Genomic DNA, 16,424 nt, shown 5'->3' on the forward strand with positions numbered 1-16,424 from the left:
GAGATCGATCGCATGGCATAGTAAATAAAGGGAGCCTCTCCTTCCTCCAGCTCTTTTTTGAAAAGGGTGAATGGGGTCTCGAATGGCTTCGTCATCAGTAACCCGAGGCATCTGGTGGCTACTTGCAAGGAATGAAGGTACAAATTCATCGGTAAGTTTCTTGGTCATCCTCCTCCTTTAGTTTATCTAAGCTATTTTTAGATCATAGACAAGGGGATGGAATTCTTCACTTTCATGACGACGGTTCTAATAGGGAGACTCTGGATCTTCCGGGGTCTCGAGTTCAACTTGATTCCATGGCAACCGAACTTCCAACCTCTTTGGGAGGAAATCATTATGGTGCCGATTTGGGTCTAGTTCATGGGTCTATCTTTCAAGTACTATCCTTTGGACATTTTCATGGAGGTGACAGTTGAATTTGATAAGCTACTGAAGGTTGATGCCTCTACTCAAGCTAGAGTTCAGGGTCGTTTTGCTTGAGTTTGTATTTAGGTTGACCTGATCTCTCCTCTTAAACAAAGAACGGAGGTTGGACCACTAGGCAAAAAAAATTTCAACCTAACGCCTATGATAATATTCCTATTGTGTATTTTAAATGTGATCGTATAGGTCCTATGTTTGTTGGCTGCCCGCTTATTTTAATGGCCTTGAACATGCCCCCCCTACTGTTGGCCAAGAAGGAACTTTGTTGAGGGGCGGGCCAACTATGAGCCTGCAGCCTCAAGGCTTCCATCCTAAAACTAAGCTGACTAGGGAAGATCCCTTTGGGCCTTGAATCAAGGTTTATATGTAATTTTGTAAAGATTGCCACCCTAACGTTTCAATTCAACCACCGCAAGTAGTGGTTATTAGCGATGGCACTATGCCAGTCAAATTTGCTAATGATAATCGTGATAAAGTTACTGCCCCTACGACAAGTGTTAGGGATAGCATATAGACTATGCTGCCTAGGGTGGCGGTGACGCCATCTCGAAAGGAGGTACCCTCATCCTCTACGAGTAGGAGGAATGTGGGCAGGCTACCAAGCAAAAAATTTAGTGCCTTAAGGTGTGGTGTTAGTGGGGGCTCATCATCAGCTGTGTTGGCTTTGGATGCCATGTGTTCCACTTCTTTGATTGACCCCTCGTCTTCCATTGTGGTGGAATTGACATGTTCTTCTATGGTGGATTTCACCGTCATCTCTGCTATCAATCAAACCTCATCCTCAACTCAGGCCTTTAATGAGGCCAATGACTCTTGGGCAATGTCTCATCAAATCCTGCCAAATCCCACTTATGGGATGGATCTCGGGTCTCATCTGGATCTCCTATGAGACATTAGGATTCTTGCTAGCTCCAATCACTGCTTTGAATTTAATGGCCATCAATACTTGCCACATGGCTCCCGATGTGCCCTTAAGCATCATCACTTCTCAACTAACCCCTATTTGCCTTGTTCATCATGGTGGCCCTCGGGCTTCGCAATCCACTAACCCTTCGCCTCTTTCTAACCCCTCACCACTCTCTCATCCTAACCTACACATTTCCCCTGACCTATCTCCCCAGTTTGTTCCTCCTCCCACTTCCGCTACCATTCCAATCTCTCCGCCATTGATCCTAGTCCTTTGTTGCCTTAGCGGCTGAAGCTATTGAAAATGCTCAAGTTTGAGCCATGGAAGAGGACGTGGATATCCCTAATGTGCCTTATGATCTTGAGCTACTTACTAGTATCTCTAGTGTATCTTTCAAGCAACGGCTCGCTATGCCTCAGCCTTCTACCTTTGTCAAGGTTGTGACTCCACTCAAACCAAAACCAAGGCCAAGTAGGTTCAAAGGTTAAAAGCCTCCAGCTAACACTAAAGGCAAGACTACAAATAACTCCCCCTCTAATATTGTTTCTTAATGAAGATTCTCTCATGGAATTACAGAGAGATCACCAAAAGGGAAGACGACTGGGACTTGGTTCCAATAAAGATTGCCCAATTTGTGGTAGAGAGGGTGAATCTATCCCCTATTGGGCTGTTGGACCCAAATTGGGTGGATGGGTCCTAGCTTATTGAGAACACTTATGCTACTTGGCTCTGATGGCGCTCTACTACTTGTGGTGATCACTATCTTACTTTGAAAATTTGGAATTATTGTATAACCTTCTATTTAATTCAGTGAAAGAGTTGCCTAATTTAATTTGGGAAAGTACTCTACATCTTGCTTATGAAATTTTTGAGAATATGGCTCCTACATCGACGACCTCTTCTCCTCCCTGATTCATCCACTAAGAACCTCCCTCTCCTGGCTTCCTCAAACTCAATATTGATGGCTCGTTTTTGGGTCCCAACGAGCCTGGTGAGACAGGCTTCATCCTGCGCTTCCCATTAAGCTCCATAATTATAGTAGGCAGTTAATGAAATCCCTACTCTTTCTCGCTCACTGTTGAAGCTTTCAGCCTTAGAGAAGCCTTAGTGTGCATTCAACTTTAATGGTTTTCCCAACTCTAGGTCAACATCATCAAACAGAGTTCATCCAACTCTCTAGACTATCTCTTCCATCACCGGTGATTGCAAACTTTTGTTATATTCTTATCCTTTTTGTTTATTAATTTGATACACTTAGTTAGGGTTTTTTCTTATTACATTGATTATTTATTTTTATTAAAATAAATTTCTTGTATATTGCATTCGAACGCGAAAGGAGTCACGTTCGAACGACTTTATGAATGCCTACATCAGGTTCGCAAAAATAAAGAACGGAAAACACGCGTTCGAACGCCTACATCGCGTTCGCATTGACAGAGAACGCCTTTTGTGCGTTCGAACGCGATCGGCAGGAATCCTCTAGAATTAGGGTTAATAATTGTTATTTTGGTTTGTTAGCTAGCCTTTATAAAGATATGGATAGCAGCCAAAATCATTATGCTATTGGATTATTGGTTTCTTGCCTCCTATCTTCTCTCTATCTTTTTTATCCTAATCTCCTTCCTCTTTCTTCACCAACCTATCACCTCTACCGTTGGCAAGGTCTCTTCTAACTTCTAATCTTCCTCGTCTGTCGAGTCCTCCCTCTTTCTTCGGATCTGGACCACTTCTTCCTCTTCGTCTTTATCACTTAAACAACATCAACTATCCACCCTCATCTCCATTATCATCCATAACCCTAACATTTGCTCCACTCGTCACCACTACCATCATCCACACTATATTGTATTTTTTTCCTAGTTGCAGTTCGAATATGTGAATGACGTAAATATGAAAAACGTAGATCAAGGAGTTATGGATCGATTTCACTTAGTTTCATAATTTTTTGACTATAGGAGAATATTTGATAAATATTTTCTCTCGATTGCACGGATTGCTTCTTGCAATAAATTCATATCTTGAATGAATCATTCCGTAGCCTATCATAATTATATCTACTGCAAAGTTAATAAGCTTGCGGACTAGCTCACAAACTCAGATAGAAATATGAGCTTTAGTATTACTTGGAAAGAGTCCTATCCTACCCATTGGTTACTTTTTTGGCTGTTGACATTAGTAACACTCTTTGTAACTGTGGTGATTAATCAATAGAATCATTTTCTATTTTTTTTAAAAGAATACCGCAACATAAGCACCCTAACTTAGAAAACTTTGCAAAAAAAAAAAAAAAAATCCCTTGTTTTAATAAAATCACCTATGTTAGAAAACCCTAACTTAGAAGAAGAAAAAAGAAATGATAAAAAAGAGCTCCAAAGGAAAATACATAGGAACATTCTTGTCCTAAAAATTTTGAACTAAAGTACATGAATTTCTAAAAGTTTCATACAATCCTTTTGCTCCTTTAATCAAACAACTTTTCCCATCAATTGGACCATTGTTGCTTTCCCCCAACTCATCTGCCCTAAAAGGCTTATCATGACTACACTGCTTTGCAATTGCACTAATAAAGATAGATTAAGATAAGAAGAGCCATCAATCCCAAAAGCTAAGTTCTGAAAGCCATCTTTAAGTTTAGAAGTGGATCAAATATTTAATTACCTTTTGGCATTTGTTTTTAGTTGCTGCACAATCCTTGCATGTTACTTGCATAATTGATCCTTTTTCTTCCAAGCACGCCTATGAATTAATCTGAGAGGGAAGTCACAAGCTTTATATAACAATACAAGCATGTCTTACCTTTTGCCAAAGCAAACCACACAATATCCACTATGGATTCATTCACAAAATGCTTCTAGTTGCAGTCATAGTAGTCTTAGCCTCTTAATATATGTATCTGTATTCAAGCTATATATATTATCAAATTTTAATTTTAATGGTTAGAGTGTGATTAAGAGATTGAATGTTTAAACTTGATTCCATAGAAGAGTTGATTTATTAATTTACTTATTAGAGGAGGCTGACTCTCCGTCAAACCTAATCTAGGAAGTCTTGAATTATTAAAAATCCCTAGATCGTAGAATTTTGAACAAAGTAGGCAAAAAGTTTCATCCTCCAAGAAAATGATTTTCTTTTTTTGCGAGAATTATTAGAGAATAATATTGTTTACAAAATTATGACTCTCCAAACTGAATAATTTAGCATTTAAATAGGGTGTTTAATATTTTTCTATTAGATAAAATGGTTGTTATGTTATAATAATAAGTCAATAAAACCACTGATAAGATCAACGACTTAATCTACAAAAATGATGCTAACTCATCGATGATTCATCTTCAAAATAAAACGCTAAACTGAATAGCATTTTATTTACATTAGACCACTTTTCATATTAAGTTTTAGGATGAAATCTATTTCAATATATAAAGATTAGTTATGTATAAATTACATATAACCTTGCTCCATAATAATTTTTTGATAAATATAATTCTATAACTATTAACTGAACTATATACACATTGATCTCTAGTATAAATTTGACAGAGAAATATGATCTTTGCTATCTTTCAGGTCAAAACCATTGGTTTTAAGATTATTTTATAGTTTTTGTCGGTTTGGCAAATTATTGTCATCAGACATCGAATTTTAAATTAATTAATGATTAGACAACATGTTATACAAAGAAAACGATTAATGAGAGAGGATACTATGTTGGTATATTATAATGACTAAAGATATATATGAACTATTTTCTTGGAGAATGATTTATAATTTACTTTCCCTAGTAAGTGTTACAGTAGAATAATTGGGAAATAGTTTGAATAATTATCGTATTAGGGGAATTATTTTTCCTGTAGACTCCCTTAAAAATAGGCTAGGGGGCAAATGCTATAACTCCACCCCCTCCTTTTCCTTTGTAATTCCCATTTAACTTACTGATATTATTTTGACTAACATCAATTAAATTACTAAAATATCTTCACCATTTTTTCTTATTTTTTATATCCCTCCACCATTTTCCTCACCTACCTTCTCCACTATTGTTGTCATTATCATCACCATCGCGACCACCGTCTTTTCTCATCTTTCCTTTCCCTCCTATTCCTCTTCTTTGGAGGAGAAAAAAATGATGAAAAAGACACAAAAATTATAGAGGAAACAAAAATTTAAGTTATAAAATCTTGAAATAAAAATTATAGAGGAAACAAAAATTTAAGTTATAAAATTTAATTTAAGTATTTATAAATTATTTTATATATTATAATAAATATTTTTTTAATATCGTCTAAGGGAGGTGTTAAATGAGAATTATAGAGGAAACAAAAATTAAGTTATAAAATCTTGAAAGATAGAGTATAAATTATAAAATAGGTAAAATATTGAGTGTGATATGTAAAGTTGTAAAAGGAAATAGAGAATGATTAGTTAAATCTTATTGGATAAATGAAGATGGTAGGAGATATATCAATCAAAATATTATTCACTAATAAGTGCTAAAGCCAATGATGGATTAGACAAGGACAAAGGAGTAGGCCTCTCACTCTCTTATTTCATCGAGTGCTCGTTCTTTCTAAAACTTCAGCCTTAAGCGACGCAAAGGAAGCGATTCCTCTTAATTCCTCACAAGATGGGAAGTGGGTCTCCGACTTCTTTGTGAAAATGACATTAAGCTAGTCCCCATTTGTGGAAAAGCACTCAAGATTCGGGAAGCTGGAAGGAATTTATACCCCAAATTAACCACCTTTTTATCCCCCTATTTTGTTTTAATCTTCTGTTGTTGCACAGAGGTTGGGAATGGGTCTTTTTCTTGGCCTCCAACTTTTCTCTCGAAGAAAAGATCTTGTTTCTTTGCTGCAGTTAATTGTTGTTGATATATTTTTTTTTTCCCGTTTGGTTACAGCTCTTGATGGTTTGATCTGGAATTCGGAAGGAGTGATCTTTTTGAATAAAGAAGAAGTGGGTTCTTCTGAAAATCCGATTTTGTTTTCGCTTACATGAGTGAAATCTTCATGAACGATGGAAGGACTCTTGTAGGAAAGGTGTAAATATAAGTAGGAAAGGAGTGGGAGAAGTTTGTGAGGGCAGGAAGATGATCCAGTTACTGTTCCTGGTGCTCTTTATGGAGGGTGCAGTGGCATTGCTTCTTATGGTGAAGATTGGGCCGCTACGGGAGCTGGCAATGAAATGCGTGGACCAGGTGAAGACGGGTAAGGGGCCGGCAACGGTGAAGACGTTGGCGTGCACCATGTCGGTAATCCTGGCGTCGAGCATCGCAAGCATCCTTAAGATCCAGAACAGAGGTTTGAAGCTTGGAACTGTTACTCCTATGGATCAGGTCCTATGGAGGACTCATCTTCTTGAGGCCTCTCTCATTGGTATGCAAGTCCATTTGTAGGTTTCTAACTATATAACTTTTCTAAAGCAGTATTACTTTGTGATAAAGATATTATGTTTGAATGCTAATGTTTGATGTCACCTGATATAAATAATTCTTCTGTATGTACATCAATTCTCTCTATTGAGGGGCTTTTAATTCATTGTTGATGACCATGTAGACATGTTTTCAGCCTAAAGCAATCGGATATATTAGTGTCTTCAATCGTCTTGATACATAAGAGACTCATCCAATTTATCTTAAAACAGTACTACGAATTTGATGTTTCTTGTCATCTAGATAAAAGTTCTCTTTGATATCTTTCAAGTTTATAACTTCATACTATACTTATGGTTGGTTGGAATGCTTGATATGTTAACTTCATAACATAGTTTGTCTAATAACATAATTGATAAAGGAGGTGAACAATCTTGACAGATAAACTAAGTTATGATGTAATGATCTTTGGTTAAGGTGGAAAATGGTTGTCTTAGATGTACTACTATATATAGTTTGTAAGGACTAAGGAGTCATAATTTCATGAGATGTTTATTTATTTATTTATTTTTTAAATTAGCAAGGTTTTTTTTTCTGATAATTGTTGGGAAGATTTAGCTCACTATAGCTCTATCTTGGGCTCATGGTAGAGCAGTTCTAGAATGACATACTATATGATCTAGCACTTGTCATTAGCCTATGTGAGGATGGGTTACTTCAAATTTTGCAGCTGTTTCTGTGCAACACTTGCCTTGTCAGATTCCCACTTTATGTACCAAACGTAACTCAACCTCCTTGAGATTCCTATAGTTTCTCACACTATATGATTTTTACATGTGTAAGCTAACTAGCCAGTCAGTACTTTCTGTAATCTATTGTAGAGCATATTCTGCTTTCCAATGTTTAATGTAATATTTTGGATCTTTAAAGATGTACTCAATGAACTGTTATCTTTGTAATCAAAGATCAAAATACAAGAGGTTTCGTATGTACCATGTGGCATATCTAGTAAGACCTATTTTCTATGTGGTTTCCAACACCAAGTTCAACAGATGATTGATCATGAAAACCGATCATTCTTCTCTCTCTGATTAGTGGAGTTCTTTCTATATCATACTTTTTTTTTCAGTAGTAATGTGATCTGGCAGTTTGGTTCAAATTATATAGCATTTACAAGGTATCATTTTTTGCATCTTTGAACAGCCATGCTCACATTTTATCATTTTATAATTTTGGATCTTACTTGAGCTGACCTCTTAAAAAATTCATATATTTTACTATATGTGCATTTCAATATTTCCAAGATATTTTGCGGATCTGTGTTGGCTTAATAAGTATATATTAGGCATAGATTTCTATTAAGAATTTATTCTTTTTCTTCCTAATTCTCCATCTGAGGACATTTGGATGACAAATTTTGAGGACGTTTTTAAGAGATATTTGCTAATTGTGGGTTTTAACTTATAAGTTCAATATTGATGATCGAAACTGAATCTTTGTTCTGTATTTCTCATTCGATTCATCCAAAGATTGCTCTATTCGTTCCACCCTACTATGATCCAGTTAATTCCCAGGTGTAAAAGTATTAGAAATTCTATTTTCCAAAAGAAATCTCATATATTGAATACACATATGAGACACATTTGTTAAGCATTCAGTTAGTATCTTATCCTTTATCATCTGGTCAGATGCAGCTAAACTCTTAAAAGTATTATTAGGTCTCTAAGTTATATGAAAATAATGACATATGACATATGGTTGAGGCTAAATATGGCAATGGTTGAGAAGTTATAATATCATATTGTTGCTAACTAAGAAACATGTAACTATGTCAGTGAAGAGGATGTGGCATGAAGATATTTAGATAGAGAAATACTGCTAATGGAAAGGATATAAGGAAGATATAACAAGAAATTGAAATAGCTCTACTTGAGGATAAGATGAGAAGATCATTTTGGCTGCTTCAGAGATATCCAACTAAGGCCTTACAGCCAATGACTTGATAGTTCAATATAACGTGGACATGTGCCAGAAGAGAAAGACGTCGAAGACATTGAAAAACCAATGGAAAGATACATGATGACCATCATACTATTACATGCATGGGCCAGATAGTTCTAAATGCTATAGAAGGATTTTATCCAACACAAATTGTTGGGACTTAAGACATTGTTGATTGTGTCATTCAGCTCAATGTGACGCCTCTCACAATAAGTTAGTTTTTGCATTTTAATGAACAACTGGTTATACGCTTATATGCTACTTCTGTTAGCTTGTTGAACACATTGTATAAGCTTCCTATGCCCTTGTTTCTATTTGACTCTGTTGCTTATATATTCCTTAGTATAGAACAGAATTTCCTACATAAAAAGTGTTTTTTTTTCTAGATTGGTTTCGATGTTGAGAAAAATTTTAGTGTTTGACTTTTTCAAGGCTAGTTTACTTTGCCTGCCTGAATACCTTATAGGTTTCATGAGCTCTCTCTCTCTCTCTCTCTCTCTCTCTCTCTCTCTCTCCTGGTTTTGATTAGTCAGGATTTTGATACCATTTGTCTAGAATTGTGTATTTGTGTTATTCCAGGAGCTTTCTCAAAATAGTCTTACATGTTCTAGCAGACCTTATTCTTTTGGGAATAGACTGGATGATGTCGACAAGAGAACTGCTTCTAAACTAATTCATACCTATTGTCCAATCTGTCTAGTTAATATATATTTTTTTCATTCTTCCTCTCCTGTCAATGGTCTTCAATTTTATTTGAGGGGAAGATAATTTATTTCTAATGTTTCTCATTGATTTTCACATTACGATGAGTTAATCTAGTTGTCTTTAGATTTATCTGCATTTGAAATTCATCTTTTAGATGTTTGTACAACCTCCTGTTCTCTGGGCAGGGGCTTTGAGGAAAATATAATATTAGGCACTGCTTTTATAAGAAAATATTGCTGCAGTTGTTGAAGTAAAACTTGCATAAATCTCCATTTTCGTTTGCCCTAGTGCTTTATTTACAAATTGCCACCGCTTAATAATTGGTTTTCAACTCGGCCATGGTTGGATGAATATACTGGAGTCAAGCTTATCTTCACTGAAAATCTTTCATTCTTTTGACATGGATAGTAGATAATAAAGTGATGATCAAAACCCAATAGTCCAATGTTTTTGGCGCAAGAGTTCATATATGGGGAAAGTATTTTTGTGGAGTGTAGATAAATATTTCGGAAAAGTGCATTTTACCCCCTGTGATTTGACTTAATTTCACAAAACTCTCATACACTTTTAAGTTAAACAATTAACCCCATATGGTCTTGATTAAAATGCAACTATTATCTTTTTTTATCATATTTGACTAAATCAAAAGTCAAATTTGAAGATCGTAAATAGAGACAAAGCTATAAAGAATTGGCTAAACTATCCAATGCATCTAAAATAATACTGATCAAATTTTAAATGACAAATATATATATATATATATATATATATATATATATATATCATATTTATATATTGTCATATCTCTTTGTCATCTAAGGTCTGATCGGTAAATGTGTTGAAAAGCTCCTTTGTACTTTGTCTCTAATAAGGATTTTTAAATTAGACATCCAATTTGGTCAAATATGATGAAAAAACTAATGGTTGCATTTTTTAACTAAAACCACAGAGAATTAAATGTTTCAATTGAAATTACACGATGGTTTTATGAAATTTAGCAAAACCACAGTGGATAAAGTACAATTAACCCTAGATATTTCAATATACCTTGGCATTAACTGCTGATAGTTTGATACACTACGGTTATAGGATAGAATTTAGGATAGGAGGCAGTCATGTATGTCTTATGCTGATATAGTAAGTTTGACTAAATCCAAGTGCATCTATAGTCTGGTAATAGCCATCTCCATGTACATGAGTTACAACTTTTATGGCAGTTATGTAATGATCATTTTAACAAATCTGTCATCATATGTTTATCGTAATGGCTATATCATTGTTATTGGAAAGTTTTTACAGCTGTTGTCAGACATTTTATTCAAAATTTATTAGGTTCTCTCTTATTTATCTGTCAACTGTTTCCTTGAAGTTGCCTCTTCATTAATTTTCATAATATTTTGGTACTATGTTTGACCTATATTACTTATTCTTGGCTGGAATAACTCACATCAATCCTCATTATAAACATTTATTTGCTTTTTAAAGTGACCTGATACTACAACTTGGTATTCTTCAGCTAAGATTTCTTCTCTCTACTTGCTTTAACAATTTGATTTGGTTATATAATATTAAGTTATCAACCTTAATGCAGTCTTATTTTTCCCTTCTATTCATCCTTTCTTTCTTTCTTTCTTTCTTTCTTTCTTTCTTTCTTCAGATGATAATTTGAAGATATGCGCATCCTTACCATATGCCATTCCTAAGGATGAAATTTACTGATTACCATATGCTCTTCCTAAGGATGAAATTTTCTGATTTTGATTTCCCTTTTCACTCTGCACTTACGATAACTGCAGTCCTTATGCCTACCATTAGTCTAAACAATATTCTCAAGCCAATGTTCGTCAACGCTTTCCTCTAATGTTCCACTTCAGTATTCACTTACATTTCTTATCAGAATGTCATCAACATATCATACCTGAGATGGTAGTCTCATAAATTACATGTGAATAGTTTCCAATCCTTTAGATGATCAGTCTGTTTCTGAGGAAATTGCTGCCAAATTCTTTTCTTTCATACTTTATTTCCAGGAAAAAGAGAATCACATCTGCTAGAAGCTGGCATTGTGAATAATCTAAAAGGACCTTGTATCTCTTGCTATAAGTACTTCTTCCTCCCATCAGTTTAGTGTCTTCAAATGCCATTTTAGTTTTGCCTATGAAGCTCAAATTTATATGATCCTCTATCTGCATCCAATCTCAATGCCAGCTCCATCCTTACCTACCTCTACCCTTCCGTATTTTTCATCAGTCTCTATCAATTCTGTATGGAAAAAAGACATGCCCTGAGCAATTCTCGGTGTTTGCAGGTTTCACACTTTTCCTGGCATTTGTCATTGATCGATTGCATCATTATCTTCGGAAAGTGATCATTTTAAGGAAAACTGTTAGTACTTCTAGAGAAGAAGTTGAGAAACTTCAAAAAGAGAACCGTTGCTTCAATGAAAAGGAACAGAAGTCCTCGAATGATATAAAAAAGCTCCAAGAAGATATGGCCAACTTGAATGAGAAATTGCAGAAGATAAAGTCGAAATTAGAAGAGCAGGAGACACGGGCACTCTCTGCCGAAGCCTATGTTGCTGCTCTTCAGAAACAATCCGAGGAGCTTCTCCTTGAGTACGATCGCTTGCTGGAAGACAATCAAATCCTTCAGACCCAGGCTCTGGCATTTAGAGGCTAAGCCAAGAAGATATAACTTGCACTCTTCCTTTATTTTTTGACAAACAACTTGCACTCTTTCTTAGCATCTTATATTTTCTCTTCACCGAAATTTTGATGTTTTCTTGTGATTTTTATTTCTTGTTATTGTAAGATGTGAAAATTAGTTGCCAGAGATACAAAACAGATTCCATCCCCATATGTGATCGAAGAGCGAGTTGTTCATTCGCTGATGTACTAGATTTGGTTGTCTTAATAACTTTCCTGATTGCCCTGAATTTACCTCTTACTGACAAGTATCAAGGTATAGACTAAGATACACTCCATTCTGCAAGTACATTTTTTGTGCTTATAATGTACATATTCTTCCTTTCGAAAGCTTCAATAAGTAGGTATTGGATTGGATGATTACTTATAGCATATGGTTGTGGATTCAATTAGCCAATTTCATGTTCATTTGTAACCTAAAGTTGAAGTATTGTTTGGATGCATGCAGGGTTATCAATATTATAGGAAAAACTTCTGAATCAATTTGTATTCTTTTTCCAAATTCCCATGAGGATCTGGATCAGAAAGATAACCAAAGTGGCATTTGAAGAAACTTTAGATTCATAGGCAGAATGTTATGTGGAAACTACTTTTTTGGTTCATGTATCTCATAACATAATCTTTCCTGAGTGCCGAACTAGACCCAAATGCAGCATCTCTGAATGCCTGTTTGTTTCTCATTACAGCCATAAATGTAGCATAATTTTCTTGGGATACATATTCTAATTGGATATAGTATACATCTTCTATTCATTTCCTAACTACATAAGTTGACTAAATCCCCATAAGTTGGGGATGTAGCTCAGATGGTAGAGCGCTCGCTTAGCATGCGAGAGGTACGGGGATCGATACCCCGCATCTCCATGCAATTAATTTTTATTATTGCTTAGTTTTGTAATAAATAAAATCATTATGTTTGAATCCTGGATCCGTTCTTTGAATGCAATTAATAATTGAGTATGTTTTTGTTTTGTTTGTTGTATCAGAATGGGGTCCAGCTCAAACAAACAAATAAATAATTTGCTCAGTGATTAGATATCTTTGTTTTTGTTGCTTAGTAAATGTTGAGATTCTTATTCTCCATTGTTCCAAAATAATTTAGATCCAGTAGTTTTTAGTTTTGGGAACAGAACAAATTTGCCGACCAAACAAGGCAGCAAGAGACCGGAAAGTCTACGAACGATTAAAATGATGATAAGATGGTGGGTCTTGTACGAGTGCTGATTGGATCAAGAGTAAAAGAAAAGAAAGAAATAACCCTCCAGAAATTTCCCATAATTAATTTTAAATTTGTGTATAACATCCTAGCTTTAATGAAATCGAAGGTCTCTAATAGCTAAACCGCCCTCAGAACAGAAAATTGATATAAAAGTACTAAAGAATAGTAAATTTGTATTAGAAATTGATGATATTTTAAACCGAATGACTAAACTACTCTTTATTGGATGTAAAGTAGTAGTAGTAATTAGTGTTATCTAATCTGGGGACAAAATAGTAATTGAGTTATTATTAAATTAATTGTTAAAAATTGTATGGAGTAAGAAGAGAAAGAATGTTGAATAAGTATAATAGAAAACGCTAAGTTGTTAGTTACTATACTAGAATAAGGCTTATTTAAGAAAAAAGATTTCTTTTATTCCATAATAAATGATCACAACTATATTTTTATGTGGAGAATAAATGGATGGACCAAACCAATAATTGGTTGAGTGCCAAAACCTAAAAAGAGGTGGTGGATCTTTAGATTTAATAGTTCTTTCTCCTTTATTTCTTGATTTTTTTCGACTTAGTAGTTTTGGGAAGGAGAACAAATTGTTGATCAGACAGAAACTCTACAATTAGTGATGAGTAAGGTGGTGGATCTTGTAATCAGAAGATCGGTATCTTACTATTCGCCACCTCTTGTAAGGTTTCTCCGGGCTACAGTTGCGCTATTTACAAGCTTACTTGCTTCCTTTGCACCACGCTTAGACTCTATTTTGTCAAACGACATTCACCTCCAATGCAGATCATAGTTGCCCCCAGAACCCCAAGGAAAAGTCAGAGGAGATTGTGAAGATGTGTAGTGAGCTACCGATAGTGATCAAGACCATCAGAAGCGTCCTAGCTAAGAAGACGAACCAGCTATTAAAAATTAGCTCAAATTCAGTTTCAGCAAATTTTCAACAAGTATCAGCATTTCTATGCTGCACATTCGAACGGGCCCTAGGGGTGTTCGAACACGGGCTCCAAACAGAGAGTAGTCTATGATGTAGGCGTTCGAATGGCCCAGCCGCGTTTGAATGCGAGCCAACCCAAGAGCAGACTTTCCTGTAGGCGTTCGAATGGCCCAGCCGCGTTCGAACGCGAGCCAACCCGAGAGCAGACTTTTCTACAAGCGTTCGAACACCCCTTTGGTTCTGCTGTATTGATATTGGATGCGTTCGAACATGCCCCCGAGGGCGTTCGAACGCGAAGCGAAAAATTTTCAAATCTAAACCTGACTATAAATACTAAAGAGGGTTTTTAGGGCTTGGCAGTTGGAAGAACATTTATGAGGGTTGAGCCACCATTGTATTGAGATTGATTTAAGTTGTTAAACTCTTTGTAAATGAGGAATTTGCATAGCAAAGAAAATTGCTTCGCTCGTAGATGTAAGCACATCGCCGAACCACGTAAATCTTATCTCACACTCTCTCTCTATTGTCTTTATTGTTTCCATTGTTGGTGATTGCTTGTATTAGGGTGTTTAATCCAAGATTAGAACTTGCTTAGGGGTATTCTATCACCATTAACATCTATTCGGAGTTTTTTTTCCCAAGCATTGGCATTGGTTTCCTTTCTCTATTCCCATTTGTGGTATTTGGGGTGAAGGTTTTGCTTCCGCTTCCTTCACCTATTTAGGTATTTTGCTCAACAAATTGGTATTAGAGCTATTGGTTTCAAACCTAGGCTATTGAATTTGGGAATAGTGAGGAATTAAAGAAATTTTGGCAAAATGGGGGAATCATCCAAATCGGGAAAACTTGTTTCAAATGTAAAATTTGAAATTGAGAAGTTTGATGGCACCAACAATTTTGGAATGTGGCAATGTGAAGTTATGGATGTTTTGTTCCAATAAGAATTGGACATCACTTTGGAGGAGAAACCCGAAGATGTATTTGAGAAAGAATTAGAGAAATTAAATAGGCAAGCTTGTAGCACTATTCGGCTTTGTCTAGCAAAGGACTAAAAGTACTCTGTGATGAAGGAGAATTCTGCCAAGAACTTGTGGAAGAAACTAAAGGACAAATTCATGACCAAGAGCATTGAGAACCTACTCTATTTGAAGAAGTTTTTCAGATTTCAATACAAAATGGGAACACCTATGGCGAAGCATTTGAATGCCTTCAACAAGTTACTTGCAGAGTTACAAAATTTGGATGTTAAAATTTTGTATGAGGATAAGGCATTGGTATTGTTTGAATTCCTTGCCGGATACTTATCACCACCTCACTACTATCCTTCTCTATGGAAAGGATTCAATTCATTATGATGATGTTACAAATACATTGATTAACAATGAGTACCGAAAATTGGACAAGTAAGCTACTCATGAGTCATTATCTGATGCATTGATAGTAAGGGGTAGATCAGAAAATAGAAAATTTGAGAAGAGGGGCAAATCCTTCTCAAAGTCAAGGGGTGCATCTTCAGATAGGAAGATGATTGCTAAAGGCCAATATTCCTATTGCCGTAATAAAGGGCATTGAAAGAAGGATTGTCCTATTTTGAAGAACAAGGACAAGAAATCTCAAAAGACGAATGTGGCACATCCGGATGATGAGGACTCAGAAAGCGTCTTGGTAGGCTTAGCTCTTGCATGTAGCACTGATGAGTAGATCTTGGACTCTGGTTGCACATACCATATGTGTCCAAACCAGAGTTAGTTCTCCACTTTTGAGAAGATCTCCGGTGGAGTTGTGTTTATGGGCAATGATAGCCTTTGTAAAGTTGAAGGTATTGGCACTATTCGCCTGAAGCTCCAAGATTGGTCAGTCAAAGAAATAACTGAAGTCCGGTACATACCAGATTTGAGGAAGAACCTCATCTCCCTTAGGTTTTGGAATCAAAAGGCTCCACTGTTACTTTACAGGGTGGAGCATTGAAGGTGACTTGGGGGCATTGGTGGTGATGAAGGGCATAAGAAGAAGCAATTTGTACTTCTTACAATGCTCTACGGATTTGGGAAGTGTAGCGGCCGCCTCAGGTAACTCTATTAGTGAGGTAAACTCTTCCAAGCTATGGCTCATGAGGTTGGGGCACTCAGGACAAAAAGCTTTGCAAAGCCTATCAA

General features: G+C 35.9%; 1 protein-coding gene and 1 non-coding gene across 2 annotated transcripts; both read left to right on the top strand.

Annotated features, from left to right (window-relative positions):
* The first annotated feature begins 5,848 nt into the window (after positions 1 to 5,848).
* LOC140769340 (uncharacterized) lies at positions 5,849 to 12,339 on the top strand. The gene is made up of 3 exons (XM_073110014.1): positions 5,849 to 6,114; positions 6,228 to 6,702; positions 11,713 to 12,339. Exons 2-3 carry the CDS (start codon positions 6,417 to 6,419, stop codon positions 12,081 to 12,083), a joined length of 657 nt encoding a protein of 218 aa, XP_072966115.1. The 5' UTR covers positions 5,849 to 6,114; positions 6,228 to 6,416; the 3' UTR covers positions 12,084 to 12,339.
* A 561-nt stretch (positions 12,340 to 12,900) lies between these two features.
* On the top strand, positions 12,901 to 12,973 carry TRNAA-AGC (transfer RNA alanine (anticodon AGC)). Its single transcript has one exon. It is a non-coding gene; the product is annotated as a tRNA-Ala (tRNA).
* Positions 12,974 to 16,424: the final 3,451 nt, after the last annotated feature.

The sequence above is a fragment of the Typha angustifolia genome, chromosome 10, assembly GCF_048772165.1.
Source record: "Typha angustifolia cultivar Huaian chromosome 10, ASM4877216v1, whole genome shotgun sequence".
In the NCBI taxonomy this organism is placed as follows: Eukaryota; Viridiplantae; Streptophyta; class Magnoliopsida; order Poales; family Typhaceae; genus Typha; species Typha angustifolia.